Source organism: Schistocerca serialis, chromosome 4, assembly GCF_023864345.2.
Source record: "Schistocerca serialis cubense isolate TAMUIC-IGC-003099 chromosome 4, iqSchSeri2.2, whole genome shotgun sequence".
NCBI classification, from domain to species: Eukaryota; Metazoa; Arthropoda; class Insecta; order Orthoptera; family Acrididae; genus Schistocerca; species Schistocerca serialis.
This window is the reverse complement of record NC_064641.1, coordinates 273,232,305-273,248,742: the sequence shown is the minus strand read 5'-3', so window position 1 is coordinate 273,248,742 and position 16,438 is coordinate 273,232,305. Positions and strand designations below refer to the sequence as shown.

Genomic DNA, 16,438 nt, shown 5'->3' with positions numbered 1-16,438 from the left:
TGAACGCACATTGGAACCGTGTATTCGTCATCGCCATATTGGTGTATTACCAAGCGTGATGGTATGAGGTGCCATTGGTTGCACGTCTCGGTCACCTCTTGTTCGCACTGACGCCACTTTGAACAGTGGACGTTACATTTCAGATGTGTTACGAACCGTGTCTCTACCCTTCATTCGATCCCTGCGAAACCCTACATTTCAGCAGAATAATGCACGACCGCATTTTGCAGGTCCTGTACGGGCCTTTCTGGATACAGAAAATGTTCGACTGTTGCCCGGGCCAGCACATTCTCCAGATCTCTCACCAATTGGAAACGTCTGGTCAATGGTGGCCGAGCAACTGGCTCGTCATAATACGACAGTCATTACTCTTGTTGAACTGTGGTACCGTGTTGAAGCTGCATGGGCAGCTGTACCTCTACACGCCATCCAAGCTCTGTTTGACTCAATGCCCAGGCGTATCAAGGCCGTTATTACGGCCAGAGGTGGTTGTTCCGAGTACTGATTTCTCAGGATCTATGGACCCAAATTGCGTGAAAATGTAATTACATGTCATTTCTAGTATAATACATTAGTCCAATGAATACCCGTTTATCATCATTTTAATGGCCAGTTGTGTGTATCGTTCTAAAGACCTTTTTATGTCTCAGATATCTGTGATGTATCTATGCAGACGGAAGCGACGAATGAAAATTCGTACCAAGGCATGGGTTCGAAATCAGGTCTCCTTCTCAGTTGGCAGATACGTTAGTCACTACGCCGGCGTAACACAGTGGCTTTACACAAACGCACAGACTACCTTAGCACCTCAGTCCAAATTCCTATTCAGGCCTCAGCCCTCTTCGTGTTCCTCCTAAAGTTTAAAAGCATTGGCCGCGCGGGATTAGCCGAGCGGTCTCTGGCGCTGCAATCATGGGCTGTGCAGCTGGTTCCGGCGGAGGTTCGAGTCCTCCCTCGGGCATGGGTGTCTGTGTTTGTCCTTAGGATAATTTAGGTTAAGTAGTGTGTAAGCTTATGGACTGATGACCTTAGCAGTTAAGTCCCATAAGACTTACCACACATTTGAACATTTTTTAAGAACATTACAGAAGCTCTCCAAGTGTATTGGAGTAGTACCTCAGCTTCGAACGAAATGGGGGATCCTACCCCGAACTCAGTTATCGGTGCTTTAATCAAATGAAACTATATGCTTCCAAAGATCTCTTAAACTCTCAAATATCTATGATATACGTATGCAGCCTCCAATATAGTTGGAGAGATTCTGCAACGTTCTTCGAATTTAGAGGGAACATCAAGTGGACTGAGCCGTGAATGGGAATCTGGACTGAGGAGGGAGGCGTGCTAAGGTAGTCCATGCAGTAGCCCAGAATCACTGTGCCAGGTTGGCGTAGTGGCTAACTCATCTGCCTGGCAAGCAGGAGATCCGGGTTCGAATCCCAGCCTTGGTACAAAAACATACATCATATAATGAAGTATTATTTAGACCACACACTTTTCGCTTTACTTTAAAGCATTGTCAGCGATCCTGTATCAATATTCTTTTTTTCTTCAGTTCTGTTTGTAGAAACACTTCTCATGTTTTACACTATACTTTTAAAGAGTAAAACGCTAGAAGTATCACACTCATCATTTTGGTTCAAATGGCTCTGAGCACTACGGGACTTAACATCTATGGTCATCAGTCCCCTGGAACTTAGAACTATTTAAACCTAACTAACCTAAGGACATCACACAACACCCAGTCATCACGAGGCAGAGAAAATCCCTGACCCCGCCGGGAATCGAACCCGGGAACCCGAGCGCGGGAAGCGAGAATGCTACCGCACGACCACGAGCTGCGGACACTCATCATTTTGAAGAAGAATCCGCTGTAGTACACATATTTCTTGTAAATTGTTTATTCTACAATTCCCATTTTCAACGGCTTATAATAAATATTTGTGAGGTACACAAGCATGAAGCTTGCAGGACCTTTCTGAAAAATAGACAATGAACTCCTACTAGAAGGTCCTCCATCCGACATTTTCACGGTTACGGAACTGTGAATAATAACTTTCAGACTTATCCACGGCTGCTGCTGTTTCCTTTTCTGATTGGTTTATAACATTCTTCAGACCCATTGTCGATTAGAAAGGAAGCTTTAGCACTCAAGTAGCGCAGTTTGTGGTCACCACGTTGGAGTTACTTCATAATGGCGCACTAAGATGTGGTTCGCCTCATAAAAAAAGTTTTAAAATTTTTGATTTCCATGTCAGATGCTGAATTCATTCAATACATGAGCAATAAACCAAACAAATTTCGAATAAAGTTTTAACTTGCAGTTGACACAAATTCTAGGAACCAGGTGAATCGTTTCCATTACCTAGGCAAACTTGAGCACCGCCACACAAGTGATGCTCTTGCAGAATATGTTATAACGTATCTTATACAGCCCTTTGTTTCCACAGGTAAAAATATTACATGTGAGAATTTTTTCACATCTAAAAACATTGCAGAAAGTTGAAACGTAATATCAGAAGCATTCTAAGCACATTGAAGAAAACTAAAAGCGAAATCCTCAAACAGCAAAATCTGCTGTAACACCTTTGCGCACAACTATACTTTATAAGAGAAGAGACCTGACTGTAAGAAGCTATAGGGAAAAAAGCACAAAAATGTGCTTCATTTGAGTTCAATGCGTGACACTGTTAAACCAATTGAACGACACCCTGAACAGCTACCAGAATCAGTGGTGTACTACAATAACACCAAGTTCTGCGTTGACGTCATCGACCAAATGCCTCGACTTTACAATGTGAACTATGGATTTCACAGATGGTCCGTTCGAAATATAAGAACAACTATAAATGATTTCTAGTGAAAAGACATCAGGACCAGACGAGATACCAGTATGATTCTACAGATATTGTCTGAAAGAACTTCCTCCCCTTCTAGCAGCAGTTTATCCCAGGTCGCTAGATCAACGAAGGGTATCTATCGACTGCAAAAAAGTGCAGGTCATCCCCTTTTCAAGAACAGTCATAGGACAGATGCATACAATAATAGGCCCATAACATTCATTATTGTCAGATTTATGGAACATGTTGTATGCTCATGTATTACGACAGTTTTGGAGAACGAAAATCTTCTCTATAAAAAACCAACATGGTCTCCGCAAACAGAGATACTGCGAAACTGAGCTCGTTCTGTTCCTGCGCTGCAGACGTCGGCGCTCAGGCTGATGCCGTGTTCCTCGGCTTCAGAAAAACATTTGACACTGTGCCGCACTGCTGTTTAGTCAAAAAATACGAGCTTGCTGAGTATCGAGCCACATTTGCGACTGGATTCTAGACTTCCTTGCAGACACGTCGTTCATAACAGAAAAAAATCGTCAGATGTAAAGGCAATTTCGGGGGGGTACTCCAGGGTACTGTGATACGACAGCTACCGTTTACGGCGTACGTAAATGATCTAGTAGAATCCGCTAAAACCCCTTTAACGCTGTTCGCAAATCATGCAGGTGTCTGTAAGAAGATAGCAACGCCAAAATGACCTGCGGAGGATTCATGAAGGTTGACCTCGAACGCAAATAATGTAACATATTGCGCATACATAGAAAAATAAAGCCACCATTGTGCAACTATACTACCGATAAATTTCTGAAAACAGTAACCACCGTAAAATATCTAGGATGATTCGGAGCGACCTTAAGTGGAATGAACACATAAAACAAATAGCAGGAAAAACAGATGTCAGACTGAGATTCAAAAGAAATCTTAAGGAAATGTAATTCATCCATAAAATAAGAGGCTTACAAGGCGCTTGTTCGTCCGATTCTTCAGTATTGTTTGTCACTCTGGGACCCAAACCACATAGGAATGATAGAAGAGACAGCGAAGATCCAACGAAGAGCGTCGCTTTTCATCAAGGGATCGCTTAGTCGGCGCGAGAGCTTTAGAGATATACTCAACAAACTTCAGTAGCAGACGTTACAAGACGGGCTTAGTAGATCTCAGAGAGGTTTACTATTGAGATTAGGAGAGAGCACTTTCCGGGATGATTTGTACAACATATTACTTCCTGCTGTAAACGTCTCGCGGAATGACCATAACGAGAAAATTAAAAAAATGTAGAGCCAATACTGGGGCAAAAACAGACATAATGCCTGATAGCCTGATAGGATAACCGCAATCAATGATTTTACAATGTAACTTTTAATCCGTCTTGATTGCAAAATGTTTACTCATATGACCCGTTTCGGTTCCTTTATAACCATCTTCAGATCTGATATTTCGGTTACAGGAGTAACCCGTCCAAATACAGCAACTTTCACATGCTGCGTCACATACATACAGGTATCAGGTATCAAGCGTGTGTGTGACTGTGTGTGTGTGTGTGTGTGTGTGTGTGTGTGTGTGTGTGTGTGTGAGAAAGAGAAAGAGAGAGAGAGAGAGAGAGAGAGAGAGACGATGTGGTGTACTTCTGTGTGCCCAAATTATTACTTTACTGTGGTGGGAGTTCGTGAGTGGGTATATTCCTCGTTTGTGTGATACTGTTTTTGAGGTGACTAGAGGAGTTGTTTTTTATCTGTTGTATGTTTTAGTGGTTTAAGCAACGTTTCGTTACTAATGCTTGTTTGGACATTTATTACATGTTTCTCTTCTGCGATGTTTACTGATTCTGATTATTCTGATATCTCCTTCTATAGATCCAGGGTGATGGTTTTCTTGGCTGAGGTTTTTCTACAAATATTTAATGGCTGTCGCTATATTTCCAGACAGTGTTTCAATACACTTGCCGTATGTGAGTGAGTACTAACTTATCTGTTGAGCTTTAGTGTCGTGTCTTTGCTGTATACTGGGTTGTGTTTTTGTGATGAGTGTTGTGGACACCTCTATATGGTCTAAATAACACTTTTATTAATGTCTTATAGCAAACTCAGCTCTCCAAGTTCTGTCAAACTAAGATTTACAAGTTTCAGACCAGATACGATACAAAGAAAAATCACAACTGACAAACTAGACAAAACTTAATATAAACCGCAAATTTTACGAAACAAATAACCGTAACACGCCAATCAACTTTCAGAAACCTGTGGCAGGACAGTCGGCTAAGGACTATTCGAAACTAAGGGACTTCACGAAAGGTTCGAATAATTGAGAGTCAGAAGCGTGGAGATTACATACGATAAGAGTTAATACAATATAAGTTACTGCTGAGCCTTACGGTAGCCCTGTTATTATTTAGAGTGACTGACTATTTTCTGAGACATTATGACTAAAGTACAGATTTCTTATCTAGTAAGATAGTAATAAGGTTTTTCTTCTTTTTGTCCTAAGTCTTTCGACTGGTGTGATTACTTTACTGCATTAACCAGTCTGAAAGAGGCTTTTTATGAGCAGTGAAACTCAAATAGCAACTGCTGTCGTTGCTGCTGATGTTGATCATTACAACCAACGTAGACTCTACGCAGGTGACTTCTGAGGAACATTTCACCAACTTGTTTTTTTTTTCTCTCCTGTGTACCAAGCAGAAAACTGCACTAATTTTGAAAGACCTGTTTGCGCACTTCATTTACTCCTTTTCAAAGCATCAGTGTTATGGGAAAGACGGATATGATAAAGCAAATTTCCTCCGTCAGCATTCGCTCATCTCTTACCGTGGCCTTGCTTCTCGTTCTGACAAGCCTGCAGGTTACTCGCAATAAGAAAGCACAGTACGTAACTAACACGGCTCTTCGTTATATTGTTTTGAATCTCAGGAAATATTTGTTCTCGTTAACATTTTTTTGTGATAAAGTGATTTTTTTTTCTAGGTTCTTTCGCTCCCAGATCCGGATGAAGTCCGCAGTCAGACCAACTGGTACAGCATACTATTCGTCGTCATCGGCGTCGCTCTTGCCATCGCCTCTTTCTTACAGGTATGTTTGGCCTTTACAATCCGAGGTGCTGCCAACTGAAGTGAAAAAAAAGAAGAAGAAGAAGAAAGGCGCATCATGTAGTTTCTGAGTTAGCCCTAGGGCATTATACATCGTTAAAGCTGAGATTCGCTGCAAAAAACGGCTACTGTTATTATACAGGATGTCCCAGGAGGATTGGTCATTACCCAGGGATAAGACAGCACGGGTCATGGACTGTAAAAAGCATACCTTTAGAACCATGAGCAGTTCTTCATCTTCTATGCTGTGAAATAAATCCCTTATACCACAAGCTCTTTGATTTCCACTTTTGAGATGTACTGACCAAAACAAGAAAATATTTTCTAATAAACATGGGCCTTACACTGCACACCTTCAGAGCTGTGTGCAACAGCTCATTTCGCTACTGTGAAACACATCTCTTCTACTGAAGAAGAGCTCGTTGCTCTAAAGATATGCACTTCAGTGCCCATGTTTACTATACTATTTTTTTCTTGTTTTGGTCCATGCTATCTCCTCCCAAAATACGGTAAGCGTAAGAGCTTGGAAAAGAAGAGATTAATTTCACAGTATCGAAGATAACGAAGTGCTCATAGCCCGTAAGGTATGCATTTTAGAGTCCATGTTTATTAGACTTTTTTGCTTCGATCCTTCGTTCTTCTCTTACCAGTGCACACCGACCATTCCTCCAGGGGCACCTTGCATACTCTTATTTGCCGATCCGTCAGAATCTTCATTTCCCTGTGGTGTAAGTACGTTTGTCAAAATACAATGATGGCCATTAAAACTGCAGCACTATGAAGACAGCATGCAACAAAGGTCGAAGTGACGTGCTTGGATATGCAGACGGTTAGCATTCCAGCGCAAGTGCAAAAAGTAGAGAGAGACAACTCCGCATCCATTGAGTATATAAGGAAAGACAACGCAGCAGGTTCCTCATCCAGAAATTGCCTGTTTGTTTGTGAGAATATCGTGTTATGCCCTCTGTAATATGGAGAAACGTTTACCAGCACATGGCGGAATTCGATAGTGGCAGAATCGTGGCCTATGCAGCTTATCGTTTGGCGATATTGTAGCTCTTGTTGGCAGGAAATATTCATGCCTGGGACATATTGAACGACACGCAAGGTTTCAACGATCCCACGCGACTAGCGCCCGAGAGGATACAAACATTATTCACTTGGCTTGTACAGCCACGTTACGTACTTTCAAACAAGACAAGTATCCACAAGGACAGTACAGCGACGTCTGGAGCGCCACGGTCTGTTGCTACGGTGACCCTATTGTGGCTTCCCTTGACGCGTCAGCAGGAGAGGCGCGACAACAGTGTGACCCATAACGACAATGATGGACACAGAAGTGGCAGCAAGTCCCGTTTTCAGATGAGTACTGGTTCTGCCATATGTGAAGGCTTCGAAGTGAACGGACTTGGCTGGTTTGCATTCGTCATCGTCATACGCGCCCAGCTCCTGGCATTATGGTATGAGGTGTAAAAGGGTCCGCAACAGGATCGCCTTTGGTTCTGCCCGTTAACTTAAACTACAGCCACTACATTTCTGACGTGTTATGACTGGTGGTTTTTCTCCATCTTCAAGGTCTCCGTGACTTTATATTTCAAAAAAGTAGTGTAATACTGCCTGTTGCGTGTGCTGTCCTCACCTACAGAAAGTGTCAGACTGTTGCTCTGACCAGCACGTTCTCCAAACATCTCGCCTATTGCAAAGACCAAGTCAAGGGTTGCGAGAGACTGGAGCGTCACCACATGCCAGCGACTATGACTGATGCTTTATCTTCGTAAGGATAGAAGCTGAAGTAATGAATTAAGATTTGTACCACGACCTGGGTTTGTACCCAGGTCTTCTACTTACTAGACAAATGTGCTTACCACTACACCACTATAGCATTGTCAATAGAAACCTGTGTTAGGGGCGGCATTGGACTAGGGCAGTCCGTGCTGCTGTTGTAATCATAATGCTGTGGTTGTGTAGTGGTTAGCACATCTGCCTAAACAGCAAGAGACCTGGGTTAAATTCCAAAGCATGGTAAGAATTTTAATTCATTAATTCAGCTTCTACCCTTGTCGGAAATTTTATAATGTATTCTTTCTACCACAATGTATTTGCACAAAGAGTAAATTTTTTTTTTTTTTTTTTTTTTTTGCTATTCAGTATCTCGCTCAGTTTTAATGGCAAGCAGTGTAGATCTATGCTGAAGTTAAGAGGGTGTATGGTGAGTTGACAATGACACCACTCTGATTACTGAGGTATCAGTTCTGAGGCACATTCTATCTGCATAGTAAATAAAATTATAACAATTGAGAGTGTTGCCTACGATATGCTAATACCAGTGACAGCTCCTCGTCTTTAAAGATATCAATGGAGCCTTTAAAACTAATATCCCCATCGAAACAACAAGACACTATCTAAAACTCACAAGAAGCTGCGAAGACATTTGAAATTCGACACAGAAGACTCGTGCTGGATCTGATGATCATAAACGGTACGCCACTACTTCTGCATTTCAGTGTGAATGTGTGCCTGATTGGTTTCAGATATACATGTACGGTATCGCCGGGGAGAGACTGACATCACGCTTGCGAAAAATGGCGTTTGCGGCGATGCTGCGGCAGGAGGTGGCCTGGTTCGACGACAAGAACAATAGCACTGGAGCGCTCTGTGCCCGGCTGTCCGGCGACGCCGCCAGCGTCCAGGGGGTGAGTGAACTCTTTGCAGTTATCAAGTTACGTACCATAGGCACAGGACAGCAACCGGCAATGATAAGCGCTAAGATGAAGTATTAGAATAATTAACAGTACAGAATAATACAAGTAATGTTGTTAACAGTTGAACAATGTCGATAGCCAAATGGCGTGGCACCAGATGTCTATGTACAACCCACTCAGTTCCCGTGAATCACGGCCCGTTGGTCTGTGGACCAAGGGTTGGCAACCGAAAGCGTCCCAGATGTGTTCCATCGGGCTTAGATGAGGCGAATTCGGTGGCCATGTCATAGTGGACATAGTGACTTAACTATCGTGCTCCTCAAACAACTGTAGCACCATTCTGCCCCCCCCCCCCCCCTCTAATATACGAGGGGCGTTCAGAAAGTAAGCTCCGATCGGTCGCGAAATGGAAACGACTATGAAAATCCGATAAAGCTTTGCACAGATGTGTTGGATAGTGTCTCTAGTATAACCTCAGTTAGCATCACGTCGCTCTTCTCATTTCTGAGCTCGCAGTGAGTGCGTAAAAATGTCTAGAAAATAGTGTCTGCCGCCAAGTACAAGGGCCTGGTGAGAAATTTCGCCTGAAGCTATGCAGCTAACATTACATAACTGTCGTGCTGTTTCGTCTTCACGACAATTCTCAGCCGCATTCTGCAGGGGCAATGAAGATGCTCCTGCATCGTTTTCAAATGGAAATGTTAGATTACCCACAATACAGTCCGCAATTGTCTCCCCCTGAGTTTCATCTCTGGTCACATGAACCGCTGTCTCTGAAGACATTTTGACACAGACAACGAGGTGTAGGCCAGCGTGGAGAATTGGTGGAAAGCACTGGCGGCTGCCTTCTATGATGAGGCTATTGAAAAGTTGGTACAACGCTATGACAAAAGTCTAAGTCAGAACGGCGACTAAGTAGAGAAGTAGCTGAAAGGTGTAGCTAATTGTTACAAGTAAAACATTTCTGATGTTCACTGTGGTTTCAATTTGGCAATCAATCGGAGCTTACTTTCTGAACAGGCCTCGTATATATCTCCGTGCGCGCTCGTTTGCGCGCGCGCGCGCGCGTGTATGTGTGTGTGTGTGTGTGTGTGTGTGTGTGTGTGTGTGTAGCATTTCATTTCATTATCAATAGACAGAGTAGAAACAGAAAAAGAATTAATAGAAATATGACTGAAATTGGTCATTTCAATAAAGGCGTGTGTATGTAGTAGTTCACTCGAAACATATCGTCAGAAAACGAAGAACTAAAAGAAGAAAGAGGAACTGAAGCTGTGACTGGCTGGGCTGCAGTACATAATTTTATGTCCACAATGTTTAACAACTTGAAAACTTTGTTTCGTTTCGCAGTGGGAACATCTGTCTATTAGTCCGTCTTATGATGGGTCTCGTGCTTAAACAGCTGAAACTTCCGGAGGACTTGTATATACTCTCTTCCATTTTTCGTAGTTAGTCACCTGTAAACAACCATTATCCGAAAGAAGTGCTGAAATACTGATCCCTTCTCATTCTACAACTTTCACGAAACTAACGTAAATTGGCATACCTCCACGTCAACGCTTCTCTTCGCTGTAGTACGCGGTGTTCCATCGACGTTCTGTGATTCGAATTTGTTTGTCTTCTCGCTTGAAGATTGAACGTGGTGGTTATAATCAAACTATCGTTACCTGAGTCGGTGTAGACGAAAAACTATTTTCCGTTTAAGTGCCAAACTTTATAATAATTACGTTCAGACATCGCGCTGCAGGACTGGCGTTGTTAGAAGTGTTAGTGTCACGACTTGTCGTTAAGTGCCGGTATTGGTACGGTGACGTATTGCTGAAACACAGGCATCAGTTGAGAATTACAATTGCTGGCACTCAACATGGGTGTGGACAGGTTGAGAAGGCTTTACTAGTAAAACTATTTTATCAAAACAACAGCAGTTGTCCTGCATTTCTTCGCGAGTATCGACGCGTTAAAGGAATACGGAGAGGTCGTCTTTCCGCGTCTTGGTAATTCGAAGTTTGAACAAACTAGAGATTTGGGAACTGCTCCTGAGAGAAGCCAATTGAGCCACAAACTGTTGAAGAAGTTAGTGTTCCCATGGCAGAGAATGCTGGACGCAGTGTGCGATCTTCAAGCAGTGTACGAGCTGTTTCACGTCATCTGAACAATAAACGGTTCATCGTTCCAAAAGTGCTGGAATAATTGTGAAGTGGTATCTCTGGTGCGGGTTCAGGCTGTCATGGACGCAGATGCTCATCGTATTGAGCAACATTTGTAATCTGTGACATAAACATGGTACGTTATTAACGAAGTTTACCTCTCAGGTGGGAATTAAAATGTGTTTCTTTCGATGGTTTTGTTCGTTATTTACCTTCCACATGTTCTTAAAAGTATGTTTGTACAAAATTTCATTTTCCTACGCTCACTCGTTTTTTATGGGGGTCGTCTCAAGCAACGAAAGTGTAATTATAACCACTCCGTAATTTAAATTTCTAACTGTACTGCTCTACTACATCGATGTAAGTTATCTTATACTTCGAAATACGTCACGATTTTGAACGAAATAAAATTACGTTTGGACACTGGTAGCGTTGCGACAACATCACGTAACACCGGGTACCATGGTACGTTTTCACATGGTAAAAGCATACCAGATTTAAAGGCTCCAGTTTGCAGAGGAGCTTACTGCGAAAGATGTGAAATGAAATTTTTGTGGTTCTTTTTTTTTTTATTCCTTGGAGGAGGGCGGGCATTGGGGAGAGAAACGTACTCAATTTTTCAGCTTCTATTGGCCGTCAAAGGAAGGTCAAATGTAGACTAGACGCCAACAATTTGCAGGCATAGGACAAACATTCCCCCCCCCCCCCCCCCCCCATGAACCATGGACCTCGCCGTTGGTGGGGAGGCTTGCTTGCCTCAGCGATACAGATAGCCGTACCGTAGGTGCAACCACAACGGAGGGGTATCTGCTGAGAGGCCAGACAAACGTGTGGTTCCTGAAGAGGGGCAGCAGCCTTTTCAGTTGTTGCAAGGGCAACAGTCTGGATGAGTGACTGATCTGGCCTTGTAACACTAACCAAAACGGCCTTGCTGTGCTGGTACTGAGTACGGCTGAAAGCAAGGGGAAACTACGGCCGTAATTTTTCCCGAGGGCATGCAGCTTTACTGTATGGTTAAATGATGATGGCGTCCTCTTGGGTAAAATATTCCGGAGGTAAAATAGTCCCCCATTAGGATCTCCGGGCGGGGACTACTCAAGAGGATGTCGTTATCAGGAGAAAGAAAACTGGCATTCTACGGATCGGAGCGTGGAATGTCAGATTCCTTAACGGGCAGGTAGGTTAGAAAATTTAAAAAGGGAAATGGATAGGTTAAAGTTAGATATAGTGGGAATTAGTGAAGTTCGGTGGCAGGAGGAACAAGACTTCTGGTCAGGTGACTACACGGTTATAAACACAAAATCAAATAGGGGTAACGCAGGAGTAGGTTTAATAATGAATAGGAAAATAGGAATGCGGGTAAGCTACTACAAACAGCATAGTGAACACATTGTTGTGGCCAAGATAGATACGAAGCCCACGCCTACTACAGTAGTACAAGTTTATATGCCAACTAGCTCTGCAGATGACGAAGAAATTGAGAAATGTATGATGAAATAAAAGAAATTATTCAGGTAGTGAAGGGTGACGGAAATTTAATAGTCATGGGTGACCGGAATTCGGTAGTAGGAACAGGGAGAGAAAGAAACGTAGTAGGTGAATATGGATTGGGGCTAAGAAATGAAAGAGGAAGCCGCCTGGTAGAATTTTGCACAGAGCACAACTTAATCATAGCTAACACTTGGTTCAAGAATAATAAAAGAAGGCTGTATACATGGAAGAAACCTGGAGATACCGACAGGTTTCAGATAGATTATATAATGGTAAGACAGAGATTTAGGGACCAGGACTTAAATTGTAAGACATTTCCAGGGGCAGATGTGGACTCTGACCACAATCTATTGGTTATGACCTGCAGATTAAAACTGAAGAAACTGCAAAAAGGTGGGAATTTAAGGAGATGGGACTTGGATAAACTGACTAAACCAGAGATTGTACAGAGTTTCAGGGAGAGCATAAGGCAACAATTGACAGGAATGGTGGAAAGAAATACAGTAGAAGAAGAATGGGTAGATCTGAGGGATGAAGTAGTGAAGGCAGCAGAGGATCAAGTAGGTAAAAAGATGAGGGCTAGTAGAAATCCTTGGGTAACAGAAGATATATTGAATTTAATTGATGAAAGGAGAAAATATAAAAATGCAGTAAATGAAGCGGGCAAAAAGGAATACAAACGTCTCAAAAATGAGATCGACAGGAAGTGCAAAATGGCTAAGCAAGGATGGCTAGAGGACAAATGTAAGGATGTAGAGGCTTATCTCACTAGGGGTAGGATAGATACAGCCTACAGGAAAATTAAAGAGACCTTTGGAGATAAGAGAACCACTTGCATGAATATCAAGAGCTCAGATGGAAACCCAGTTCTAAGCAAAGAAGGGAAAGCAGAAAGGTGGAAGGAGTATATAGAGGGTCTATACAAGGGCGATGTACTTGAGGACAATATTAAGGAAATGGAAGAGGATGTAGCTGAAGATGAAATGGGAGATATGATTCTGCGTGAAGAGTCTGACAGAGCACTGAAAGACCTGAGTCGAAACAAGGCCCCGGGAGTAGACATCATTCCCTTAGAACTACTGACAGCCTTGGGAGAGCCAGTCCTGACAAAACTCTACCATCTGTTGAGAAAGATGTATGAAACAGGCGAAATACCCTCAGACGTCAAGAAGAATATAATAATTCAAATCCCAAAGAAAGCAGGTGTTGACAAATGTGAAAATTACCGAACTATCAGTTTAATAAGTCACAGCTGCAAAATACTAACGCGAATTCTTTACAGACGAATTGAAAAACTAGTAGAAACCGACCTCAGGGAAGATCAGTTTGGATTCGTAGAATTGTTGGAACACGTGAGGCAATACTGACCCTACGACTTATCTTAGAAGCTAGATTAAGGAAGGGCAAACTTATGTTTCTAGCATTTGTAGACTTAGATAAAGCTTTTGACAATGTTGACTGGAATACTCTCTTTCAAATTCTGAAGGTGGCAGGGGTAAAATACAGGGATCGAAAGGCTATTTACAATTTGTACAGAAACCAGATGGCAGTTATAAGAGTCGAGGGACATGAAAGGGAAGCAGTGGTTGGGAAGGAAGTGAGACAGGGTTGTAGTCTCTCCTCGATGTTATTCAATCTGTATATTGAGCAAGCAGTGAAGGAAACAAAAGAAAAATTCGGAGTAGGTATTAAAATCCATGGAGAAGAAATAAAAACGTTGAGGTTCGCCGATGACATTGTAATTCTGTCAGAGACAGCAAAGGACTTGGAAGAGCAGTTGAACGGGATGGACAGTGTCTCGAAAGGAGGGTATAAGATGAACATCAACAAAAGCAAAACGAGGATAATGGAATGTAGTCGAATTAAGGCGGGTAATGCTGAGGGAATTAGATTAGGAAATGAGACACTTAAAGTAGTAAAGGAGTTTTGCTATTTGGGGAGCACAAAAACTGATGATGGTCGAAGTAGAGAGGATATAAGATGTAGACTGGCAATGTCAAGGAAAGCGTTTCTGAAGAAGAGAAATTTGTTAACATCGAGTATAGATTTAAGTGTCAGGAAGTCATTTCTGAAAGTATTTGTATGGAGTGTAGCCATGTATGGAAGTGAAACATGGACGATAAATAGTTTGGACAAGAAGAGAATAGAAGCTTTTGAAATGTGGTGCTACAGAAGAATGCTGAAGATTAGATGGGTAGATCACATAACTAATGAGAAAGTATTGAATAAGATTGGGGAGAAGAGAAGTTTGTGCCACACCTTGACTAGAAGAAGGCATCGTTTGGTAGGACATGTTCTGAGGCATCAAGAGACCACTAATATGGTATTGTATGGCAGCGTGGGGGGTAAAAATCGTAGAGGGAGACCAAGACATGAATATACTAAGCAGATTCAGAAGAATGTAGGTTGCGGTAGGTACTGGGAGATGAAGAAGCTTGCACAGGATAGAGTAGCATGGAGAGCTGCATCGAACCAGTCTCATGACTGAAGACCACAACAACAACACAACAGGTCAAACATTGTTGCAAAGTCAAATGAAACTGTATGGTTGCAGAAACCTTTCCAAGTCTCAAACATCTGTGATCTGTATATGCAGACTGAAGTGACGAAGGAAAATTTGTACAAAGGCTGCAATTCAAACCGGGGCTGCCGGCTCTCGAAGCAAATTCGCTAACCACTACGCCACTCTGGTACAATGCTTTGAAGGACTGCACAGATTACCCTAGGGTGCTTCGCTTCTCCCACCAACTTACATTTCATTCTTCAGCCTGTACAGTTAGAGAGCCTCTACAGTGCTGTGGAGTTAGGGAGAATACCAGATGGATTGAGGAATGAATGAGTATTTAGACTGATGAGGAAAGGGTACTATGGTAGTCCGTGCAGTCGTACCAAGCCACTTAGCCAGAGTGACACAGAGCTTAGCGCATATGGCTAGTGATCAGGAGACCTTGGTTCAAATTCCGGCCACGATAAAATTTTAATTCGTCGCTTCAGTCTGCATATAATCATTTTGCAAAGCTTTGTGTTAATTGAGGGTAGTAACCGAGGGTATCGGGACTTTTGGGTTGGGCATATACTAGGAGGCCGACAACATGGGTGGCGCTGCAAACGCGTGTTAGTGGCGCCACAGGCTCTGCTCAACTTGTGTAAAATGCTGAGCAATAAGTGGAGGATATTTCATTAAATTTTCAACAAGAGTTGACAGAAAGCACAGTAGAAACATGCTGGCGTGTGCATAACTTTGTCAGGAAAAGAGATGTGTATAAGTTTGAGGACACAGTTTGCTCTGTCGGACGAGACGAAGAGGTGCCAGTAGACAACTCTTCGCCTGGAAACGTTACTAAACGCAGCCGAACAGAATTTGTTGATTACTTCTCGGATGAATGGACGTGTACATAGGTTAAATATAATTCAAATTTCGAACCAGGATTACCATGCGGCTGAGATGTTACAACTGGGCATGCACCGAATTTGTTAAGTATTTTAGCTACCACAGTATTTACTGTATTAGTGATATTTTTTGGAAATAATCACTACTTTTCTTACCTGTTAAGTTTTTCTCTATTGCGGACATGCCAGTGAAATTTGTTTTGAATTTTCGTATGATAGACTACGACGCATTCTTCTTTGCAATCTCGTTGCTACAATCGTCATGTTTCAATTCCCTTATGGCAGGCCTCATTTCAGTTTCAATGGCAAAATTTTTGTCATGATGTTTGGTCCGTCCAACGCCATTGTCTACTACAGTGCAAACCACTCACTTCTTCTTTGCAGCAACTACTGCTCTAGGAACGTGTGCGGTAGCCGGGCTGCGCTCGGGGTGTTGGGTTGGGTTGTTTGGGGGAAGAGACCAAACAGCGAGGTCATCGGTCTCATCGGATTAGGGGAGGACGGGGAAGGAAGTCGGCAGTGCCCTTTCAAAGGAACCATCCCGACATTTGCCTGAAGAGATTTAGGGAAATCACAGAAAACCTAAATCAGGATGGCCGGACGCGGGATTGAGCAGTCATCCTTCCGAATGCGAGCCCTCGAGGGTTTGAAACAGCGGTGCCGCTGTGGTTCAGTCAGAATGATACCATTACGTTGCTTGCATAGTCATGAGTGGAACTTTTTGTGGTCGCCATTAGTGGCGAAGCAGAACACCGACACGGCCAGCAACGCCATCGTTCAGTGGCCTTGACT

At 42.8% G+C, this 16,438-nt stretch overlaps 1 protein-coding gene across 5 annotated transcripts in view; it reads left to right on the top strand.

Moving 5' to 3' along the window:
* The window catches only part of LOC126473831 (ATP-dependent translocase ABCB1-like), a 272,239-nt gene that overhangs the window by 217,720 nt on the left and 38,081 nt on the right, over positions 1-16,438 (top strand). For all 5 annotated transcript variants that reach the window (XM_050101157.1, XM_050101153.1, XM_050101154.1 and 2 more), the window contains 2 exons: positions 5,795-5,899; positions 8,448-8,609. In XM_050101157.1, coding sequence (XP_049957114.1) covers positions 5,795-5,899; positions 8,448-8,609 — 267 coding nt within the window. The remainder of the gene's footprint in view (positions 1-5,794; positions 5,900-8,447; positions 8,610-16,438) is intronic.